The 21,384-nt window shown below is 28.2% G+C and overlaps 2 protein-coding genes across 2 annotated transcripts in view; one reads left to right on the plus strand and one right to left on the minus strand.

Moving 5' to 3' along the window:
* The window catches only part of LOC102601286 (serine carboxypeptidase-like 11), a 7,444-nt gene extending 4,951 nt beyond the window's left edge, over positions 1 to 2,493 (minus strand). The window contains exons 1-2 of the mRNA XM_006354833.2: positions 2,330 to 2,493; positions 621 to 766 (exon numbers count right to left, since the gene is read on the minus strand). Of these exons, the coding sequence (XP_006354895.1) occupies positions 621 to 766; positions 2,330 to 2,478 (295 nt within the window). The 5' untranslated portion in view covers positions 2,479 to 2,493. The remainder of the gene's footprint in view (positions 1 to 620; positions 767 to 2,329) is intronic.
* An 11,693-nt stretch (positions 2,494 to 14,186) lies between these two features.
* The window catches only part of LOC102600944 (UDP-glycosyltransferase 79B6-like), a 13,268-nt gene continuing 6,070 nt past the window's right edge, over positions 14,187 to 21,384 (plus strand). The window contains exon 1 of the mRNA XM_006354832.2: positions 14,187 to 15,479. Coding sequence (XP_006354894.2) covers positions 14,311 to 15,117 — 807 coding nt within the window. The 5' untranslated portion in view covers positions 14,187 to 14,310 and the 3' untranslated portion in view covers positions 15,118 to 15,479. The remainder of the gene's footprint in view (positions 15,480 to 21,384) is intronic.

The following is a 21,384-nucleotide window of genomic DNA, read 5'->3' on the forward strand; positions in this document are numbered from 1 at the left end:
CTCTCCCCTCCCCCCCCCCCTCCCAAATCTATTTTTTACCTTAAGTTTTTCAAAGGTCTTTTAAACATTTTAGATTATCAATTTGACTTATAGTACTTTTTATGTAGTTTACAAATATATAAATTTTATTTCAAAAAATTTGAAGATTTTCATGAGCAAATTGTCGGTCAAACTTAAACTGTTTGACTCTCGAAAAATGAAAAGTGTCACATAAATTGGGACAGAGGGAGTATTTTTTTTTGGGACAAGGCACAAGTATCCCCTTAGACTATGACCGAAATTTCAGAGACACATCTTAACTAAACTAAGGTCCTATTACCCCCGATCTCATTTTTTTTTTGTAATTTTATAAACCTTTTGGCTTACGTGGCACACACCATGACTCCACGTAGTTGAAGTGCTTGAGAGATGTTTGGATGCCACATAAGCTAAAAAAGTGTACAAGATTATTTTTTTTAAAATGGTTCGAGGGGTAATATGATATTAGTTTAGTTAAGATATGTCTCTGTGATTTCAGTTATAGTCTAAAGGGATACTTGTGCTTTATTTCATTTTCTTTTAAAATTATAAAAACTGATGACATCAAAATCAGACAAACAAATTAAAATCGGAACGACTACCTATCCCATTAACAATGGCAGTGACAGCAGAGCAACCGGGTCCACCAGATAGCCAAATCAAAAGAGGATCGGTAGTAGGCTCGGATTCTGATTCCAAAAAATAGTAGAAAAGTTGCAACTCCTCATCTTTACCAACTCCAACATACCTATTTAATTAATAATTAATTACCTTGTCATATAATTAAATTAAAATAAAATAAAATAGGACTAGAAGGAGTAGTAAATGAAATGTATTACTTTCTATTAAGGGTTGCGTATCTTTGATTCGATTTTGTTTTAAGGTTTATTGGGTCGATTTATATTTGTAGATTAAATCGTTAAGAATTATTATATATTGATTTATTGATTAACGGTTTATCGATTATTGATTATAATCAATTCGGTTATCGATTTAACCATTAAGATTTGACATAAAAAATAAAATGATTAAAACTCATTTAGAAACATGTTGAACAACCAAATAAATCATGCATATAAGTTGATAGATTTTATCTTGCTAAAAAACAACACAGAAATAAACTATGAAACTAAGAGCATGTTTGGCATTGCTGATCAAAACTGCTTATTTGTAGAAGCATTTTGTAAAAATAAGTTTTCAGAAAAATGCTTTTGAAAGAGAAACAATTTTTGTTTGACTAATTCTTTTGAAAAATGTTTTTGATAAACAAATTGTGTTTGACTAATATTTTTAAAAAGTGCTTATGAAAGTCAAATTACGATAAAAGGCAAGTATTAATACTAAGATTATTTTATAGAGAGAAACTATTTTAATATCTATTATAAAAAAAATATTTGATTTTTATTTTTATTAAATTAAAATGTACATATTCAATTTTTCAATTAATATTATACCTTTTTATGGGAGGACTGATATCTTTAATTGTTATTTTTTTCTTCTAATTTTACAAAAATATTGTTCTTACCTTTTTTTTTCTATTTCTGATACAAAATATAAAATAATTATAAATAAATGTAAAATAAAATATTTATTATATAAAAATAAAAAATAAAACATTTTAAATGAAACTTAATCAAACTTATGAGATATGGTAATTAATTATTAAGTGATATATTGATAAATATGTATACCTGGAGGAGATATTTTATTCTTGAAAAAAATAATTTCTGATTTCTACTTCTGAAACAATTTTTTTAGTTTCTTCCCAACATTAGAAAAACTAATTTTTGCTTCTATTTAAAAACAATTTTACTGATTTGTCAAACAATTATTTTTTCACAAAAAGTGATTTTCTCAAAATAAGTGTTTTTGGCCTCCCAACAACAATATCAAACAGGTTCTAAATTCTAAATCAATGACTTCATAAATCGAATGGTATAAATATAATTTATTAATTTACTATCGAATTATCAATTAACCTGTTAAGAAAAAACCTCAACCATTAATAATCAATAACTCGATAATTACAAAAACAAAACCGTTAAATTATACCGATAAATCAATAACTCATTTTTTATTCGTTTTATCAATTTCAATTTGAACCGCCCTACTTTCTATCGATATTACCACCAACCTCCTACAAATCATCTCCACATTGCTATTTATATCTAATGTAGTTATTCTAAAACTTAAAACCAACCAAATTTAAAAATTCAAACTTCACCTCTAATATTGCCACGAAAACATAGTTTTATTTTAGGATAAAAATCTTCTCGTTCTCAAATAAATAAATAAATGCAAACGAGCTCACCCGGTCTCTAGAGGGAACGGGAGGCGTCCCTGCAAACCGGGAAGATACTCAACAGTAGAATGCGAAGCAGCTTGTTGTTGTTGTTGAAGAAGAAGAAGCAGTAGCAGCAACAACTTTTCCATTATTGTTGCTAAATTATCGATACTCATTTTACCAATAAATTACTATTTATCATATATTATTGATGATAAGGAGCCAAGGGACCTCCACGTGGACAAAATATAACAACAATTTTAGGTATGTTCTGGTCCCCGTAGAAGTAATTTTGCTGAATAAGTGGTGCTATACGCAAGTATTTATTAATGCGGCTACAATAATGAGATTAAACTCTCGAAAAAGACTAAACAACTATTAATATGTTATCAATATCTTGGTACACGAAATAAGATAAAATGAACTTGCAAAAAAAATTCTAATTTTAATCCAATGGAATTATAATTCAAATAATTTCAACGGAATTCTAGTTCAGAAATTCTGCTTGCATCAACAAAACCTCTAAACATGCATCAAAACTGCATTCAGAGATCTAAGAAGGGAAATTTATAGAAATTTCACTAGCTTAGGAGTTAATTTAGTTTCTAACATTACAAAGTTTACTAGGTTTTGGTGAGTTCAGATACATATATCTCGGGATATGTAGGATTAAAATTAAGTGTAAATGTGTAATTTATATTCTAGATACACCGTATCCAAATGAATTCACATCTATCTGAAATAGATATATTATCCTATGATCCTTTTGGACAAGTGACATAAAATTAGATTGGTATAAAATTAAATTTTATTTGAACATTCAATTTGAATTTTTTAAAGTGCAAATCCTGATACAAAAATAAATGTGCAAATACAGTCTAAAGCTTTTACAAACGATTCATTTAATTTTCTGCTCCCAAATGTAGTCCATTTACTGTCTCTAAATTAATTATATACCTTTTGTTTTGGTCCGTAAGAATTTTTTTATCTTAAAAGTCCCAATAAGTTTTCTTTCTTCACTTTTTTTTTTTTGGAATTTAAATAGTGTATTTTTTTTATTTATAAATATCTCAAAATGTATATTTTATCATCTAAACATAAGAAGAAATTGTAACTTATCGTATAATTATGAATATCTATATGTTAATTTTGAAACATTCATGAATTAATTTAAGAGCAATTTTCACATATAGCAAACATAAAAATTATATTTGTATGTTATAGCTATAGTTTGTATAATTGCGCTCCATAGCAAATTTTTATGTTTTGATATGGAGCTTTTGATTTGTATAATTCGCTAGATGCATCCAATTTTTATACAAATTGTTCAGTTTTTGTATAAATTCATTTATACATTGTAATTTGTATAATAAGATTTGTATTTGTATAATTATAAGTGTATAGGACGAAAATATATGTATTTGTATTTGTATATACACTTTTCTCTCGCTTTTATACAAATACAAACGCATTTTATACATTTGTATACCGAAAATGGCTAATTGTATATCGAATCAGATGGCAAAAAAATGGGATGTTTGATGCGAATTACAAATAGAATAAACTATGGCTATACCATTTAATTTAAAATTAATAGTTTGTTATTTCATACAATTTTCCCTTTAATCCAAATCTAACTTTAAAGATTGATCAAATTTAACTTTTAAAAAGCAAAAACTACATCATAAATTAAAATATTACATAAAAATTTAATTTAATTTTTTACTTTTTTAAAGTTCATACAAATTTTAAATAAAATAATCAAATAATATAAAATGAAGAGAGCACTAGATTGTTTTATTTGTGGCACATACTTTTCTCTACGTGGATAAAATATAACCACACTACTTTAGTTTAATATTTTAGGTATCCTTAGGTCCCGCAGTAGTAATTATTAATTTTGCTGAATTAATGGGTCATGCAAGCTGGTTAGATGTGTGAAATAGAGGACTCGTACGTATTTGTTAATGTGGCTACAATAAAGAGATTAAATTCTTGAAAAAGACTAAACAACTATCGATCTGCCATTAATAGCGAAATAAGATAGAATATTTGAGAATTAAACTTAATTCTGAAAGAGAAAGGAATTCACTATCAAGCTAGCTAGCAAGAGAAGTAGAGAGATAGATTATATATATCTGTCCAAGACTTTAGCAATTTTAATTTATTTGGGTTAAGATAGATAAAAGGTTGGACATGAGTTTCAATTTGGGAATGACTTGTTTTTAAGAAAAATGGGTAATTTGAACTGATTTGAGGCTTTTCGTTAAATTAGAGATATGGGTGACAAGTTTGTAAATGGAGGGATTTAAATGGCCACATATTATAACGCATGATAAAACTAACAAAGTTGCGGAATATCTCTGATCCTTCTCCTAATAAAATTAGAAAAAATTATTTAAATATACAATTTATTTTATCATGTTCTCTAAAATTTCCTATCACTTGTAAAAGTTACAAAAATCTCTACTCTCTCCTATTCTCGCATACATCATTTTACACGATTTATCGGTCAGATACATTATTTTACATGATGTATCGGTCGGATACATCACTTACGCTATGTATCAGGACGTTGAGTGATGTATCCAAAATCCAATTTGAAAAGCCAGTCCTTTACACCGGAGCTGCTATTTCCGAGTAAAAAAAGGAGTCTTTAGAAGAACACGGATTATCAAATTGGCTCGAGAAATTCAAGCCAGGATCAGTAGTGTTCTGTGCATTTGGGAGCCAATTGATTCTTGAAAAGGAACAGTTTCAACAAGTTGTTTTAGGCTTTGAACTGACTGAGTTACCATTTCATTTAGTCGTTAAACCACCTAAAGGTACAAAATCAGTAGAAGAAGCTTTGCCACAGGGATTCAAAGAGAGGGTTCAAGAGAAGGGAATGATTCTTGATTGTTGGGTGCCACAATTGGAGATTTTAAGACACAAATCAGTTGGTTGTTTTGTGACTCACTGTGGTTATGGGTCGATGTGGGAGTCTTTGGCGCTGTGTGATTGTCAATTGGTACTTTTGCCAAGGCCTATTGATCACATTTTTAATGCTAGGCTGATGGAACAACAACTTAAGGTTGGTGTAGAAGTGGAGAAAGATGAAAATGATTTGTTTACAAAGGCTGTGAAATGTGTGATGGATAAAGATAGCCAAATTGGTTGTCTTGTGAAAGAGAATCATAGAAAATGGAAGGAACTTCTTGTTGGGGTTTATTTGCCCCGATTTCTTACCATAAATAGGTTTTCCTTTTAGGAAAAGGTTTTAATATTTTACTAGTCCTTTTCTTGTAGGAAAGGTTTAGGACTCTATAAATATAGGTTTGTTCCTTCTAACTTAATTAGCATTCACAATGTAGTCCTAGGGTTTTGAGAGTTGCGGTTATGGGGGAGAGTTTTGTGTACCTCCTTGTATTCAGAGTGAATTGTTTGAGGTTGTTTCTCTCCATATTTTGTACTCTCATATTTATAGTGGATTGCTCATCTCCTTTGTGGACGTAGGTCGATTGACCGAACCACGTTAAATCTGTCTCTTTTGGTATATTTCTCGTTTGTCTTCTTACTCATGGTCTTTCGAGGTTTGCTTTGCTAGTTTCCGCGTTACACCTGCTTATTTCGGTCCTAACAAGAGTCCCGGCTTCATGAGTAACTACATTGATAACTTCATTCGAGACTTGCATGGGCTTCTACTTGAAAAGACCTAGATAATTAGCAGGGTGGATCTAATGTTGAAGTTACGGGGTTTGCATAATTCAGTGCATTTTTGTTAAAAAAATTTACTTAATATGTATGAATAATTCATCCCCAACCAATTGTTGTCATGTTTTAAAATTTAGAATTTATAAACTCAAAAACCATGTATCTAGTAAAGTAACTTGCATTTATCGGATGTTTCATGTCGTGTATAGGAGTTATACACCTTTCCCTCGAATTTAGACTTTTCTTTTTTTTAAAAAGGAAAAAAGAACTTTTTTTACCTCTATATACACTTCTGAGTTCTGAACACTCAAAGAAATGTACAAATTTAGATCTAAAATTAAGTTTGGTATATTTTTAACTATGAAAAAGGATAAAAAATATCTCTTATCATATAAAAAATACTCAACCGTGGAATGCGAAGCAGCTTGTTATTGTTGTTATAGAAGAAGAAGAAGCAGCAGCAGCAAAACTGGCAGTTTCAACAACTTCTCCATTATTTCTAAATGACATAAACTGAAAAAGTAGACATACGCATCCTGCGGCATAAGACACGTAGGGTGCCACATAGGACACAAAATTGTCACGTAGGATGCCATGTAGGATGAATGTGTCTATTTATTCGACATGTAAAACCAGAACAGGGAAAGATTTTGTTCACAAACATCTAAAGTTGGTAAAGTTAAGAAAAATTATTTTCAGTAAAATAAAATAAAATAGAGAGAAGATATATAGATGAAAGTGAGGAATATTTATAAAGGATAGTGATTTATCCATCTTTTGAACATAACAAAACATTCTTCAGGTGTGTCTGTGTCCTGATCCCTGTTAAAGAAAAATAAATAAATGCAAAGTTAAATACAAATATAAAATAAAAATAAAGCTCTTTAAATATAACTCAATCTGACTAAATTGATATAGATTAATTATTTCTTAATTTTCATGTAACTTATTTCTACAATTAATTTCATACCTTCACGGTTGCATAAGTCATTTTGTTGGAGTAAGATCTCGTATAACTACAATGATACGATATTAGAAAAATGATTCACAGCAAGAAAGAATTGAATTAGCCTCGGAGAACTGAACTGCCTTGATCTGAATCTCTGGAACTCACAGAAGACCAAGGCAAGTCCACTCTCAATTCAGCATAAGCTTGGGATCTTTCTTTCCTAAAGCATTTCCCTTGAAGCCAGGTCTTTCTTCTCTTCTTTAAAGCCTGGAGCTGGACTTCTTTTTCCTGACTCGATTCACTGTTTAATCACACTAAGTCAGAGCCCAACCAGGGTGAGAGAGATAGGAGAGTAGGGATGGGGAACCAATGTCACCAACAACACTAGCAGTCTCGGATCTTTGAATAGACAGAGAGAGATGCTCTTCCTGCGGCCCAAGAGCGTATTCGTTCAAAGAGATGGCAATGACTTTCTTCCCACCCGGGAATCGTAGTAAGCCGGGAGAAAGACATTCATATATTCCCCAGGCACGGGATAAAGGGAAAGAGAGAGCCGAGAGCCGGGAACGCAATAAAAAGAATTTCCCTCTCCCTGTAGGTCGAGCTGAATTACATCCACCCTCTCACTTCGTTCGAGCTTCCTTTTCAGCCCTCTCACGGGAATCTTTTAATTAGAATACGTACGAGACTACCAAAGCAAATTAACTTCTTTCCCCGGAGCAACAACTGAAAGAGAAAATACCGGTTTATTCATCTGCACCGGAAAAGAGCTAAGTATTATCAACTAACTTAATGATTAGTTTTAATTGAAAATTCATAATTGTAATTAAGGATGTTAAATTTAGAGATTAATCACCCAACAAGTTGATTTTTACTGCTAGGCTGATGGAACAACACCTTAAGGTTGGTGTAGAAGGATGAAAATGATTTGTTTACAAAAATGTGTTATGGATAAAGATAGCCAAATCGGTTGTCTTGTGAAAGAGAATCATAGAAAATGGAAGGAACTTCTTTCGAGTCTTGGCTTCATGAATAATACATTGATAACTTCATTAAAGAATTGCATGGGCTTCTAGTTGAAAAGACCTAGATGATTAGCAGGGGTGGATCTTAGGTTGAAGTTACGGGGTTTGCAGAATCTAGTGTATTTGTGCATTTTTGTTAAGAAATTTACTTAATATGTATGAATAATTCATCCCCAACCAAGTGTTGTCATGTTTTAAAATTCAGAATTTATAAACTCAAAAACCATGTATCTAGTAAAGTAACTTGCATTTATCGGATGTTTTCATGTCGTGTATAGGAGTTATACACCTTTCCCTCGAATATAGACCTCTTTTTTAAAAAAAGGAAAAAGAACTTTTTTTACCTCTGTATACACTTCTGAGTTCTGAACACTCAAAGAAATGTACAAGTTTAGATCTAAAATTAAGTTTGGTATATTTTAACTATGGAAAAGGATAAAAAATATCTCTTATCATATCAAAAATATTCAACCGTGGAATGCGAAGCAGCTTGTTATTGTTATTATAGAAGAAGAAGAAGAAGCAGCAGCAAAATTGGCAGTTTCAACAACTTCTTCATTATTTCTAAATGACATAATACATAAATGTGTCTTTTTACTTGGTTTTAACTGATACTAGTGAATATGTTCGCGCTTCACGCGATGAGAAAAAATAATTAAAAATATTTAAATAAATCATTTCTTATATTTGAAAATCAAAAATATTTTAAGAATCATTTCTAATTTTCAAATTCAAATAGATTTAAGTTTTAAGTTCTAGTTATTATTAAATATAATTTAAGCAATGTAATAATAACTGTTAAAATAATTCAATATAGTGTGAATTTTTTTACTATTGATTAGAATCGTAATTTAAAATAATAAATATTTTCTTTTAATTGAATCATAATCGTTTTGCTGAATTGTTGATGTACTTGAAAAAAATGGATCATACAGTATTAAATATATTATATGATGTGTTTGATTTTTTGAACAAAATGAAAAGAACACAAATGGTTATCGGGCTAAAGGCTTATTGTAGCAAAGTCGTAGAAGTAAATTTTGTATAAAAAATATAACTTTTAAATATTTATCATACATAATATTCATCGAAAATTCATCTATTCAGTGTAGAAAATTGAAATAAATTGTAACACAAGATAAAAGAAAATTTTTAAATTTATATTGCAATTAAACACAAACATTAATTTTTTTATTAATCATTATTAAGTACTATGATTGAAGATTGATATCTCAATTTAATAAAATATAAATATGGAAGATAAAAGACTGATGTAGAACCTCACTTTGATCAGGATTATCAGTTTTCTTCTTCTTCTTTTTTTGAAAATTTTTACTATCTTTTGATTTATAAAATCTGCAAAAAAAATATATATATTTTATTTATTTCTCTCCTCACTATTATTACAATTTATTAAATAGTAAATATTTTTCACCTCTCCTCATCATACAACTTCTACAGTTTACTTTTTTCCACCTTCTATTTTTATAGTTTTTTAAAATAAAAATTCTTGTTGATCTCTCATCATTATTATCATAATTAATTTTTCTTATTCAAAAAATTCTCTTTTTCGTTAATTGTTTTCTTTCCTTTGATTTATAATTTCTTTTTTAAAAAATAGATCTTAAATATTTTATTTATCTTTCTCTGCACTATTGGTACAATTTATTATAATTACTTTTTTGTTTTTTCTCGTTGTTGCTATAAAACATTCTTTTTAATTGCCCTTTTGTTGTCTAAAGAAAATCTTATTTATTTCTTCTCCTTATTATCACTATTATTAATTTATTATTATTATTATTTAAATAAATACTTTTCTTTTCTTTTAATTTTTTCTCTTGATATATATATATATTGACCAAGAATTTAAATTATCCCCTTTCTCCTTTCTTGACTTTAAAATGTTTTTTTCTTATTTATATTTATGTTTTAAAACTCAAAAGAAGTTATAAATAGTATCTTAATTAGTACTAACTGTTTAACATATTTATAGTACACACCTTTATATTATGATTATGATAAATATATTTACCTTATTTATATATCTTCTTACATTACTATAATTTATTTTTTTTCATCTCTCCTCATTATTACTATAATTTATTATTATTTTAAAATTCATTTTTTACCTTCTATTTTTATATTTAAAATGAAAATTTTATGATCTCTCCTCGTTATCATCGTAATTTATTCTTATTATTATTCACAATATTTTTCTTCTATACAATTATTTATCTTTTAATCTAAAAAATTAGTTAAAAATTAAAAAAATCAAATATTTTATTTATCTCTCTCCTCACATTATTACAATTTATTACTTTTTATTTCTACCTTTTATTTTAAAAGTTTCCCAAGATTTTTTTTTTATTCATCTCTCTTTCTTATTATCATAATTTAACATTGTTTATGAAATTTCTGTTCTTTCTTAATTTTTTTTATCTATAAAATTTATATGAAAAATATTTCTTTGATCAAGAATTATAATTATTTTTTTCTCTCCTATTCTTGATTTTTAATTTTTTATTTATTTATGTGCTATGTTAATAAAAATCAAAATATTCTTTGAATAAATAGTTTATATATTTTTATAATTTTTTTTATTTTAATGTTAAATAAAAAGTAGAAAGAGAATGATGTAATTAGTAAAACAAAATAAAACAAAGAGTAATGTATAACTCTCTTTCATTTTTTTGTGTTTTCTTTTATGGTAGTATTTTTAATTATTATTTTTTCCTTTTTTTTTCTTTTCCTTCCTTTTACTTTTTACTCAATTTCATTCCTTGCCTTCTCATTCTTTTTCAAACTATCATATTATTCTTTTTTATCAGAAAAGAGAATTAATTTTTTTTTATAACTTTCCATATTATTTCAATACCTTATAGATAAATAAATTAAAAACAAAAAAAAGTAAAAAAAAAATAGTGATTTAAGGAAATGATATAAATTGAGAGTAATGATCAAATTAAGGTTAGGATGTAAAATATGATTGATGATGAATGAAATTAAATATGGTCACTTTGATATTCAATAAAATTTGAAAGTGAAATTTTCAGTCTTTTAGAATTTTAAAAAATAATATAAAATTTAAAAACAAAAAAACTACAAAAATATAAATTTCAGGCCTAAAAAAAATATCACGTCATATATATATATGGTTTAAAGAAATAAACTTTAACTAAAGATATATAAAAGAAAATTAAAAAAATTCAATTGAAAATATATAAAAAATAATAAAACAAACTTTAATTAAAGATAAGTAAGGAAAAATTAAACAAAAAACGTTTTTAAGGGAGGGGGAATAAAAAAAAGTTTTTAAGAGAAGAAAAAGGAATTAGAATATACATTTCTCCTTATTCCTTCCTAATTTAATAAGAATTCCATAAATAAATTGATTCTCTCTCTAAATAATTCTTGTTGCCCTTGAACCACGTATCATTCTTTTTATAAGTTTCTCAATTAAAATAATTTTTTTCTTCTCAATATATATTTTCTTTTAGAAGGAATTATAGTGCAAAATTCTTTCAAAAGTATGATTATTATATGATTTTTCTTCTTAGATCAATATCTTTGAAACAATCTTGAGATACGGCCTCTTTCTCTTTTCATGATGAGATAACATTCCATCATCATTACAAAAAAAGACAAAGAGCGAATTTGTTGTTCATTATGAGATCTCTACTATACATCTCTAAATTAACTTTCAGAGAACTTTAATTTGTCGTTATTTGTAAATCAAATAGAATAGAATGAGAGAATTAATATTTCATGGTGGCATCATTTCCACGGTCTACAAGTTGAATGTTAGAAGACATTTTTGATGTTTTTCGATCTTCAAGTATATTGAATTCTTATATAGGATTTCATTCTTATTTTGCTAGATCCACTTGTTGTAATTCTTGTTGGCATAAAATGGTCAAATCTACACAGGTATATTCTAACGAATTCATTCATACAAACAAATCAATTTTTATTTATTTATCTGAGCTAGCAAAACATCTCTTGCTATGAGTTCTTGATTCATCTCCTGCATAATGTTTGTTTACACAAATAAAGCAAAAATTCAATTTACCTGAAGGAGTAAATCTGCTCTTGCAATGATTCTTTCATTTTGTCAATTTACCTTCAAAATATGTGCTCTCCAGCCTAGTTTTGTTTGTACAAACAAATCAAAAATTTGATCTATCTAAGGTAGTAAAACTTTTCAAAATATTAATTTACCTGAAGTAGTAAATCTTCTCTTCCAATGATTCTTCCATGTTGTCAAGTTCCTTACAGATTATGTGATCTCCTACATATTTTTTTATACCTTTTTAATTGGTTGATTACAAAACCGTTACAACTGTTCATTTTCTATTGCAACAATAAATATATTCTTTATGTTAAAACTTTTCATTATCCTCTTTAACTGTAGGTTAATAGATGCATTAGAGGTATTTAGTAGATTATTATATTAAGAAATGAATTTAAAAGATCAAAAAATTGAGGAAAAGATAAAATGAAATGGTGGCCATAGAGAGATGCCACATCAGCTTTTCTATATTTAGCTTTATATAAATATATAGATTTATACTCTCCAATTTTGAGAGTGCACAAGTATGCACTTAAACTTGTAAAATACTAAAAAAGTAGACACACGCATCCTGTGGCAAAAGACACGTAGGGCGCCACATAGGACACAAAATTGTTACGTAGGACACCATGTAGGACGAATGTGTCTATTTGTTCAATTTTGTACAAGTTTAAGTATCTACTTGTAAATATCCAAAGTTAGAGAGTATAAATGCCAGTTGAAGCCAAGTTAAAGAGCACAATTGCCTTCCTAAATTAGGGGTGTGCAAAAACCGATTTAACCAATAAACCGAACCGAAAAAAACACTATTGGTTTATTGATATTGGGTTATTGGGCTAACAGTTTTTAAACGGTTTTGCAAATTTTTTTATTGGGCTATTGGTTCGGTTTCCGGTTTTATAATTTTTGTTAATGGTTAAACCGATAACCCAATAAGACTATACTAAATTTACTAGTCTTATTGTTAATGGTTAAACGATTGTTACTTTCACACTTTTTGTGAATGTGTCTAGTGTCTAAACTTGCAAGAAAAATGATTGTTACTTTTATGATTATTACTCATGCCAAATGCTGGAAAAATCATATGGTTTATTTGAAAATTTTCTTATCGTGTATATAATATATATAAGTATTTTCTTATTGGTTAAACCGAAAATCGAACCGTTAAGTACCATAAACCGATTAACCAAAAACCGATAAGAAATATGTTATTGGTTTGGTTATCGGTCTGAAGTATTTACAAACCGAAAACCGATAAACCGAACCAATAACACCTAAAACCGAACCGAACCGACCGATGCGCACCCCTATCCTAAATTATTAACAGTCATTTTACCAACAAATTAATACTATGTATTGATGATAAATAGTGGTGGCAAATGGGCGGGTTGAAAATGGGTAATAATTCAACCCGCTCATATTTGATATGGGTAAAAATGAATTGGGTAACAAATGGGTTGGGTAAAATACTAGTTTACCCATATTTTACCATATTTTCATGAGTAAATAATACTCAACTTAAGAATTCAACATGTAGAAAATATTTTAGTCTTTTTTTAGATGAAAAATGTTGAAAATGCTTCATTTAGTATTATTGTATCATAAAAGTAAAAAAAAATCCTATAACTTTTCAATATAAAATAAATTTATGTAATAACAGGGGGGACATATTTTTAATTTCAAAATAAATGAATATTTGCATTTTAGAACTAAAACATGCTTAATGCACTTTAACCAATGTCAATACTAGTACATGATTTGCTTATTTTACACTATTATTTATTATCCAATATAAAATTAAGCAAATAAAAAAATATATAATTATAATTAACAAAAGAAATGTACATTTAAAAATATATATTTTTTGGAGGGCCAAAAGACTTTCACCTTTTTCAATTATAGAGAAAAATAATTAGTTTTATAGAAGAATATGAAAAGGAAGAGAAGTTACAATATTTTTAGTGATATCATGAATTTTGAATGAATAAAAGTTAGAAGCTTAACCCATTTGGTTAATCCATATTTTATCCATATTTTTATGGGTTGAATATGAATATCAACCCATATTTTACTCATGTAAAAGGTCACTCACCCAACCCATTAAAATATGAACGGATTGGGCGGGTTACAAAATATGTCCTCATTTTGCTCGCACTAATGATAAGGAACCAATGGAACTCCTTTAAAGTTTTATGAACAATTAAATCCCTTATATCCAAAGACAAAATTGAATGAGAGGAAGCATTTCGTCGAAGGCAAAAGAGAAAAAAAGATGACAGAGTCAAAAATGGAAATAGTGATGTTCCCATGGCTTGCTTTTGGGCACTTAATCCCATATATGAATCTGTCAAATGAAATTGCAAAAAGAGGTCACAAAATCTCATTCTTGTTGCCCAAAAATGCTGAAATTAGACTTCAAAAACTCAATCATTATCCAAATCTCATCAAATTACATAAACTGACAATACCTCATGTTGATGGCCTTCCATATGGAGCAGAGACTACAGCTGATGTTCCTACATCATTGGAGAGTCTATTAGCAACAGCTTTTGATGAATTGTATGATGAAATCAAATCTTTTCTTCGAAATGTTAAACCCCATTTCATTTTCTTTGATTTTGCTTATTGGATTCCTGATTTAGCACGAGAAATTGGGGGTATCAAGACTCTGTTTTACAGTGTTTTTAGCCCTGCTGCAGCATCTATATCATTTGTTAAGTCACCAGATAAGACTACATTTATGGCATCAACCGCAGCTGAGCTAGTAAAGCCACCACCAGATTACCCTTCTACTACTGTGGTGTTGCGCGAAAGTGAAGCTAAGTTGTTATCATTTCTATTACATGAATATGGAAAGGGGGTGACATTTTACGAACGTGTGAAGAAGGGGATGACAGGATGCGATGCAATAGGTATGAGAACATGTAGAGAGATTGAAGGAACCTTTTGTGACTACATAGCAACACATTCTGAAAAGTCAGTCCTTTACACAGGACCTGTTCTTTCCGAGCCGAAAAATGAGCCTTTAGAAGAACACGGATTATCAAATTGGCTCGAAAAATTCGAGCCGGGTCAGTAGTGTTTTGTGCATTTGGGAGCCAAATGATTCTTGAAAAGAAACAGTTTCAACAACTCGTTTTAGGCTTTGAACTGACTGAATTACCATTTCTTTTAGTTGTTAAGCCTCCTCAAGGGACAAATTCAGCCGAAGAAGCGTTGCCGGAGGGATTCAAAGAAAGGGTTCAAGAAAAGGGATTGATTCTCGATTGTTGGGTGCCGCAATGGGAGATTTTAAGTCACAAATCAGTTGGTTGTTTTGTGACTCACTGTGGTTATGGATCAATGTGGGAGTCTTTGGCGCTGTGTGATTGTCAATTGGTACTTTTGCCAAGACCTTTTGAACACACTTTAATTGCTAGGCTTATGGAACAACAACTTAAGGTTGGCGTAGAAGTGTAGAAAGATGAAAACGATTTGTTTACAAAAGAGAATTTGTGCAAGGCTGTGAAATGTGTTATGGATAAAGATAGCCAAATTGGTCGTCTTGTGAAAGAGAATCATAAGAAATGGAAGGAACTTCTTTCGAGTCCTGGCTTCATGAGTAACTACATCGATAACTTCATTCAAGACTTGCATGAACTTCTAGTTGAAAAGACCTAGATAATTAGCAGGGGTGGATCTAATATTGAAGTTACGAGTTAAGTGTATTGTGTTAAGAAATTTTGCTTAATATGTATGAATAATCCATCCCAACCGATTCAGAATTTATAAACTCAAAACTGTCTATCTAGTGATGTAACTTGCATTTTTCTAACGTTTTCATGCCGTGTTTAGGAGTTATACACCTTCCTTTCAAATTTAGAGTTTTTATTTTTAGATAACATTTTTACCTCTAAATGCACTTCTGAACACTCAAAGAAGTGTACAAGTTTAGATCTAAAGTTAAGTCTGGTATATTATAACTACGGAAAAGGACCAAAAATATTCTGTCTACATTTTTTTAGCATAGAAGAGTCAATCCATTAGCTGCATTACAAGATTTTAATTCCATCTTTTGCCCCTCTTCCAAATGACATGTAAAACCAGAACAGGGAAAGATTTTGTTCACTAACATCTAAAGTTGATAAGGTTAAGAAAAGATTATTTTCAGTAAAATAAAATAAAATAGAGAGAAGATATATAGATGGAATAGAGGACAATTTATAAAGGATCATAATTTATCCATCTTTTGAACATAACAAAACATTCTTCAGGTTTGTCTGTACAAGCTGTGTCCTGATCCCTATTAAATAAAAATAAAAATAAACGTAAAATTAAATACAAATATAAAATATAAATAAATCTCTTTAAATATAACTCAATCTGGCTAAATTGATATACATGAATTGCTTCTCAATTTTCATGTAACTTGTTTCTAAAATTAATTTCATACCTTCACTGTTGCATAAGTCATTTTGTTGGAGTAAGATCTCGTATAGCTACAATGATACGATATTTGAAAAATGATTAAGTATTATCAACTCACATAATAATTAGTTTTAATTAAGAATTCATAATTGTAATTAAGGATGTAAAATTTGGAGATTAATTACCCAGCAACTTGATTGTTTATGTTCCTATTGACGCCAATCATCATCAATAGAGTAGTTTAGAGACTTTATCCATGTTTGTGTATCTTGAAAAGGTACCATATAATCATGATCTCCACTGTTAAATTAAACATAAAAAGGAAAAACTTCCATTATATATATTCATGAAATAAGTTGTTTCACTATAAACTAATATACCAATTATCTTTAAATATAAAAACTGAAGAGTAATTGGGAACCTGGATTTAAAAGATCATTAATAATATAATAGTTTGTGTTTGGTACGAATAAGTCCTTTGACCTTTTGGCATTACCATTGAAAATATTTAATAACATTCTTTTCAGTTCAATTTATTGATGGGTTTGATTTTTTATACACTTTTAAATTCGGATATCATGCGAGTTAGAATTATAATCATTAGTTGATAATAACGGTAATCTAAAGCTAAATATATAAAGTTAAAACAGACACAAACATAACAATGAATATTAATTACCTGTATATAAGTGATCAATAGCCTTTAGTGTTTAGATTTGCATGATATGGTACAACATTATGTACCGTCAAAGTGTAGTTGTGATGAGAGCCTTCACTTATATCTCTTCTACATGTTATCCAGCTTTCTATAATTCCCTGCAAAGAGTAAAATCACAAGTAAAATTATCATTTTATTTAGAAAAACAATTCTAATTAGATAAACACTCCTATATTTGTCTTTATTTTTTTTGTAAGTATGTAATTATGACGTAATTACACCAAAAACATGTATTTGAATAATTATATTTTCGTCTTTATTTTTTTAAGTATGCAATTAAGGCGTAATTACACCAAATACTTATATCTGGATGACTTTATCTTCGTCTGCATTTTTTTCTAAGTATGTTATCTATGCATAGATATTCTGGATACATCACAAAATTGGTATCAGATAGATGTATTTATGCACAGATATACTAGTATCATCACAAATACATTGAAAACATCAATACATTTTTATACTAAATATACTAGATAAATTTGATATACACAGATACATTGAATACATCAATGCATATTAAATACTGAATATATGAATACATGAAAGTGTGATATATAAATACATTATGAAACATAAATACAAGAAACTAGAGGGATGAAAGAGGCGGACGATAGAGGAGAGAGATGAGATACATTTACTAGATACAGTGTATCTAGAGACAACTCAAACAAGATTCATAATAATTGAATGCATTAAGTAATTAGCACCTATATTGGTGTACTTTATGAAAGTTTATTTTTTATTTATTGATTCTTACGAGGTGTATCAAGTCAATATTATAAGTAGTATATATATATATATACACACACTTGTAATCCACATACCTTCCGAACATGAAGAGCTTCTTGGACTTCATGGTCATTAGCCCAATACCTCATAGGCTTGCGCCAATCAGACTGAAGTAATTGAGAAAAAGTTTTTACGGTTAGTAGTATCTTATTTATTCATTTAAGTTAAATACAGAGACAATAAATATAATAATTTATATATATAGCCTAGGCCATTATCAATCATTTTCTTCACTTCTATTTGTCGTATTCTTTTTTTTTCAAAATTTTTAGGATATAATTTCTCAATGGATGAGGGTAGTTTTTTTTTAATGTCATTCAATTTTTTTTTAACCAAAAGTCAATTAATTAATTATAGTATAAAACAAAATTGAGCAACTTTCTAAAAGAATTCTCCGAAGTTAAGTGATCATCTAAGATATTTTTTTAGTGATCATCTAAGATATTATCATTTTTTCCTCTTTTTTTGTTTAGAAATATCTTTTATTATTATTGAACATTGTTAGTTGGGCATCTATTTCTCATATGTCGTTTCATATCGAGAAAATTAGGAATGTATACCGTCATTAACTACAACAATAGAATAGACTCCTATGCTGAGAGTATATGGGTATAGAGTCTAGCTAACCACCTCAACTTCCATTCTGACATGCTATAAATATTAAAGTCACTTGACGGCAAAAATATGAGGTATAAAAAAACTAAAAAAAAACTTACATCACACTTATCTTCACGTTGCAAGGAGATGAGTTTATCATCAAGTAATCTTCTTTCACTAGTCATTTGATACATGTCTTTAGGATCATCATCATTTGTGCAAAAGGGTTTTAATACGTGTTCCACATTAATGTTTCTTATCATCTGCATAATTATATTTTAATTTAATCACATAAAAATAATTAATAATATATTATCACACGTTAAACTATATCGATTGATAGTACTGTAAAACAATACTTATAACCTGTTTGAAATTTCGAAAGTCATTTGCACATCCTGTATTGTTGGGATGTATGTTTGTGTATTCTCCTCTACAATTCTTCTCTAATGACTGTTAAGACAAATTAATATTCAAATTAACTTGATATGTCAAATTCTAAAGTTAATTATATATATTTTAGAATAATGTGGAAAGTAATTAAAACAAATTAATTACTCTGTCCATTCGCTATTCTATAAAATCTTATTTTGACAAATAAATCTCAACAAACAAATTTTAAAAAAAGATGGAGAAAAAAATAAAAAATAATCTTGAAATTTGAATCTTTAACAATTTTTTATAATTTTTTTAGCTCAATTGGTGAAAAAATTTGGTTCCAAAAATAAACTCAAAAATTTAAATAGTCATCCAAATGCATTTTAATTTTTGAAATCTAGCATATTCATCATTTATTGAAAAGTTGACTTAAGAAAACATTAAATAACACTAAAAGGGTAAAGTTACTTAATTTCTTAATGCAAGTGCAATCTAAAAAGATGACATATAAAAAAGAACGGAGGGAGTATATACCTTTTGTTTTGGTCCGTAAGTTTTCTTTCTTCACTTTTTTTTTTTTTTTTTGGAATTCAAATTATGTAAGTATCTCAAAATGTATATTTATCATCTAAAAATAAGAAGAAATTGTAACTTATCGTATAATTTTGAGTAACTATATGTTAATTGGGAAACATTCATGAATTAATTTAATCCAAATCTAACTATAAAGATTGATCAAATTTAACTTTTAAAAAGCAAAAACTATATCATAAATTAAAATATGACATAAAATATAATTTAATTTTTAGTTTTTAAAGTTCATACAAAATTTAAATAAAATAATCAAATAATATAAAATAAAGAGAGTACTAGATTGTTTTATTTGTTGCACATATTTTTCTCTACGTGGATAAAATATAACCACACTACTTTAGTTTGATATTTTAGGTATCCTCGGGTCCCGCAGGAGTAATTAGTAATTTTGCTGAATTAATGCAAGCTGGTTAGATGTGTGAAATAGAGGACTCGTACGTATTTGTTATTATTGCTACAATAAAGAGATTAAAGTTTTGACAAAGACTAAACAACTATCGATCTGCCATTAATAGAGAAATAAGATAGCTAGCAAGAGAAGTAGAGAGATAGATTATAGATATCTTCTGGATCTGCCCAAGACTTTAGCAATGGGTTTAATATATTTGAGTTAAGATAGATAAAAGGTTGGACATGAGTTTTAATTTGGGAATGACTCGTTTTTAAGAAAAAGGGGTACTTTGGGCTGATTTGAGGCTTTTCGTCAAATTACAGATATGAGCGACAAGTTTGTAAATGGAGGGATTTAAATGACCACATAGTATAACTGAGGATAAAACTATCAAAGTTGTGGAATATGTTTTTATTTGAACATTCAATTTGAATTTTTTAAAGTGCAAATCCTAATACAAATTAAATGTGAAATACAGTCTAAAGCTTTTACAAATGATTCATTTAATTCTGGTCCCAAATGTAGTCTATTCACTGTCTCCAAATTAATTACTCCCTCCGTTCCTTTTTATATGTCATCCATTTCTATAAATAGTTAGTTCATAATACTTGTCATTTCATAAAATTAATGCATAAATTATCATATTCCTCCTATTATACCCTTGATAGAGTAGTTAATTAGTCTTGAAAATATATACTTTGACCAACCTAGGAAAACTAATAAGTAATTAATATTCATGGGAGTACTTCATACATTGATTAATTACTCTCTCCATTTACTATTCTATAAAATTTTATTTTGACAAAGAAATCTCAACAAACAAATTAAAAATAAAAGATTGAGAAAAAATAAAAAATAATCTTGAAATTTGAATCTTTAACAAATTTTTAGCTCAATTGGTGAAAAAATTTGGCTCCAAAAATAAACTCAAAAATTTAAATATTCATCCAAATGCATTTTCATTTTTGAAATCTAGCATATTCATCATTTATTATAGGGGTGTACAAAATCGAACCGAAAACCGAACCAAATCGCAAACCGAGTCAAACCGGAAATAAACCCGACTAGTGGTTTGGTTTGACTTGGTTTGGTATTGGAAAAAAAAAACTCGATTATATTTGGGTTTGTTTGGTTTCAACTAAAAAAAATCAACCCGAGACCAAACTAACCCAACAATATATAAATAATTTTAAAATTTTATTTTATACGTAAAAATATTTACTTTGATATAATTTTTAAATATTTCTTCTACTTTTTCATAGTTTTTATCTTTTAATATATTATTTCATGATTGAAAGATAGAATTCTTAATGACCCAATAAAAATTATAGTCCATAGATATTGGTAATTATAATAAAGCTTAAATCAAAATCAAATTAATACTAATGCAAAAAGAAAATCAATTCAACACTAAGAATGAAAATAATATTGAATATTTGTTCTTTGGTTTTACATTGGTTTAGACAATT

This window comes from Solanum tuberosum, unplaced genomic scaffold (assembly GCF_000226075.1).
Source record: "Solanum tuberosum cultivar DM 1-3 516 R44 unplaced genomic scaffold, SolTub_3.0 scf00184, whole genome shotgun sequence".
Lineage (NCBI taxonomy): Eukaryota > Viridiplantae > Streptophyta > Magnoliopsida > Solanales > Solanaceae > Solanum > Solanum tuberosum.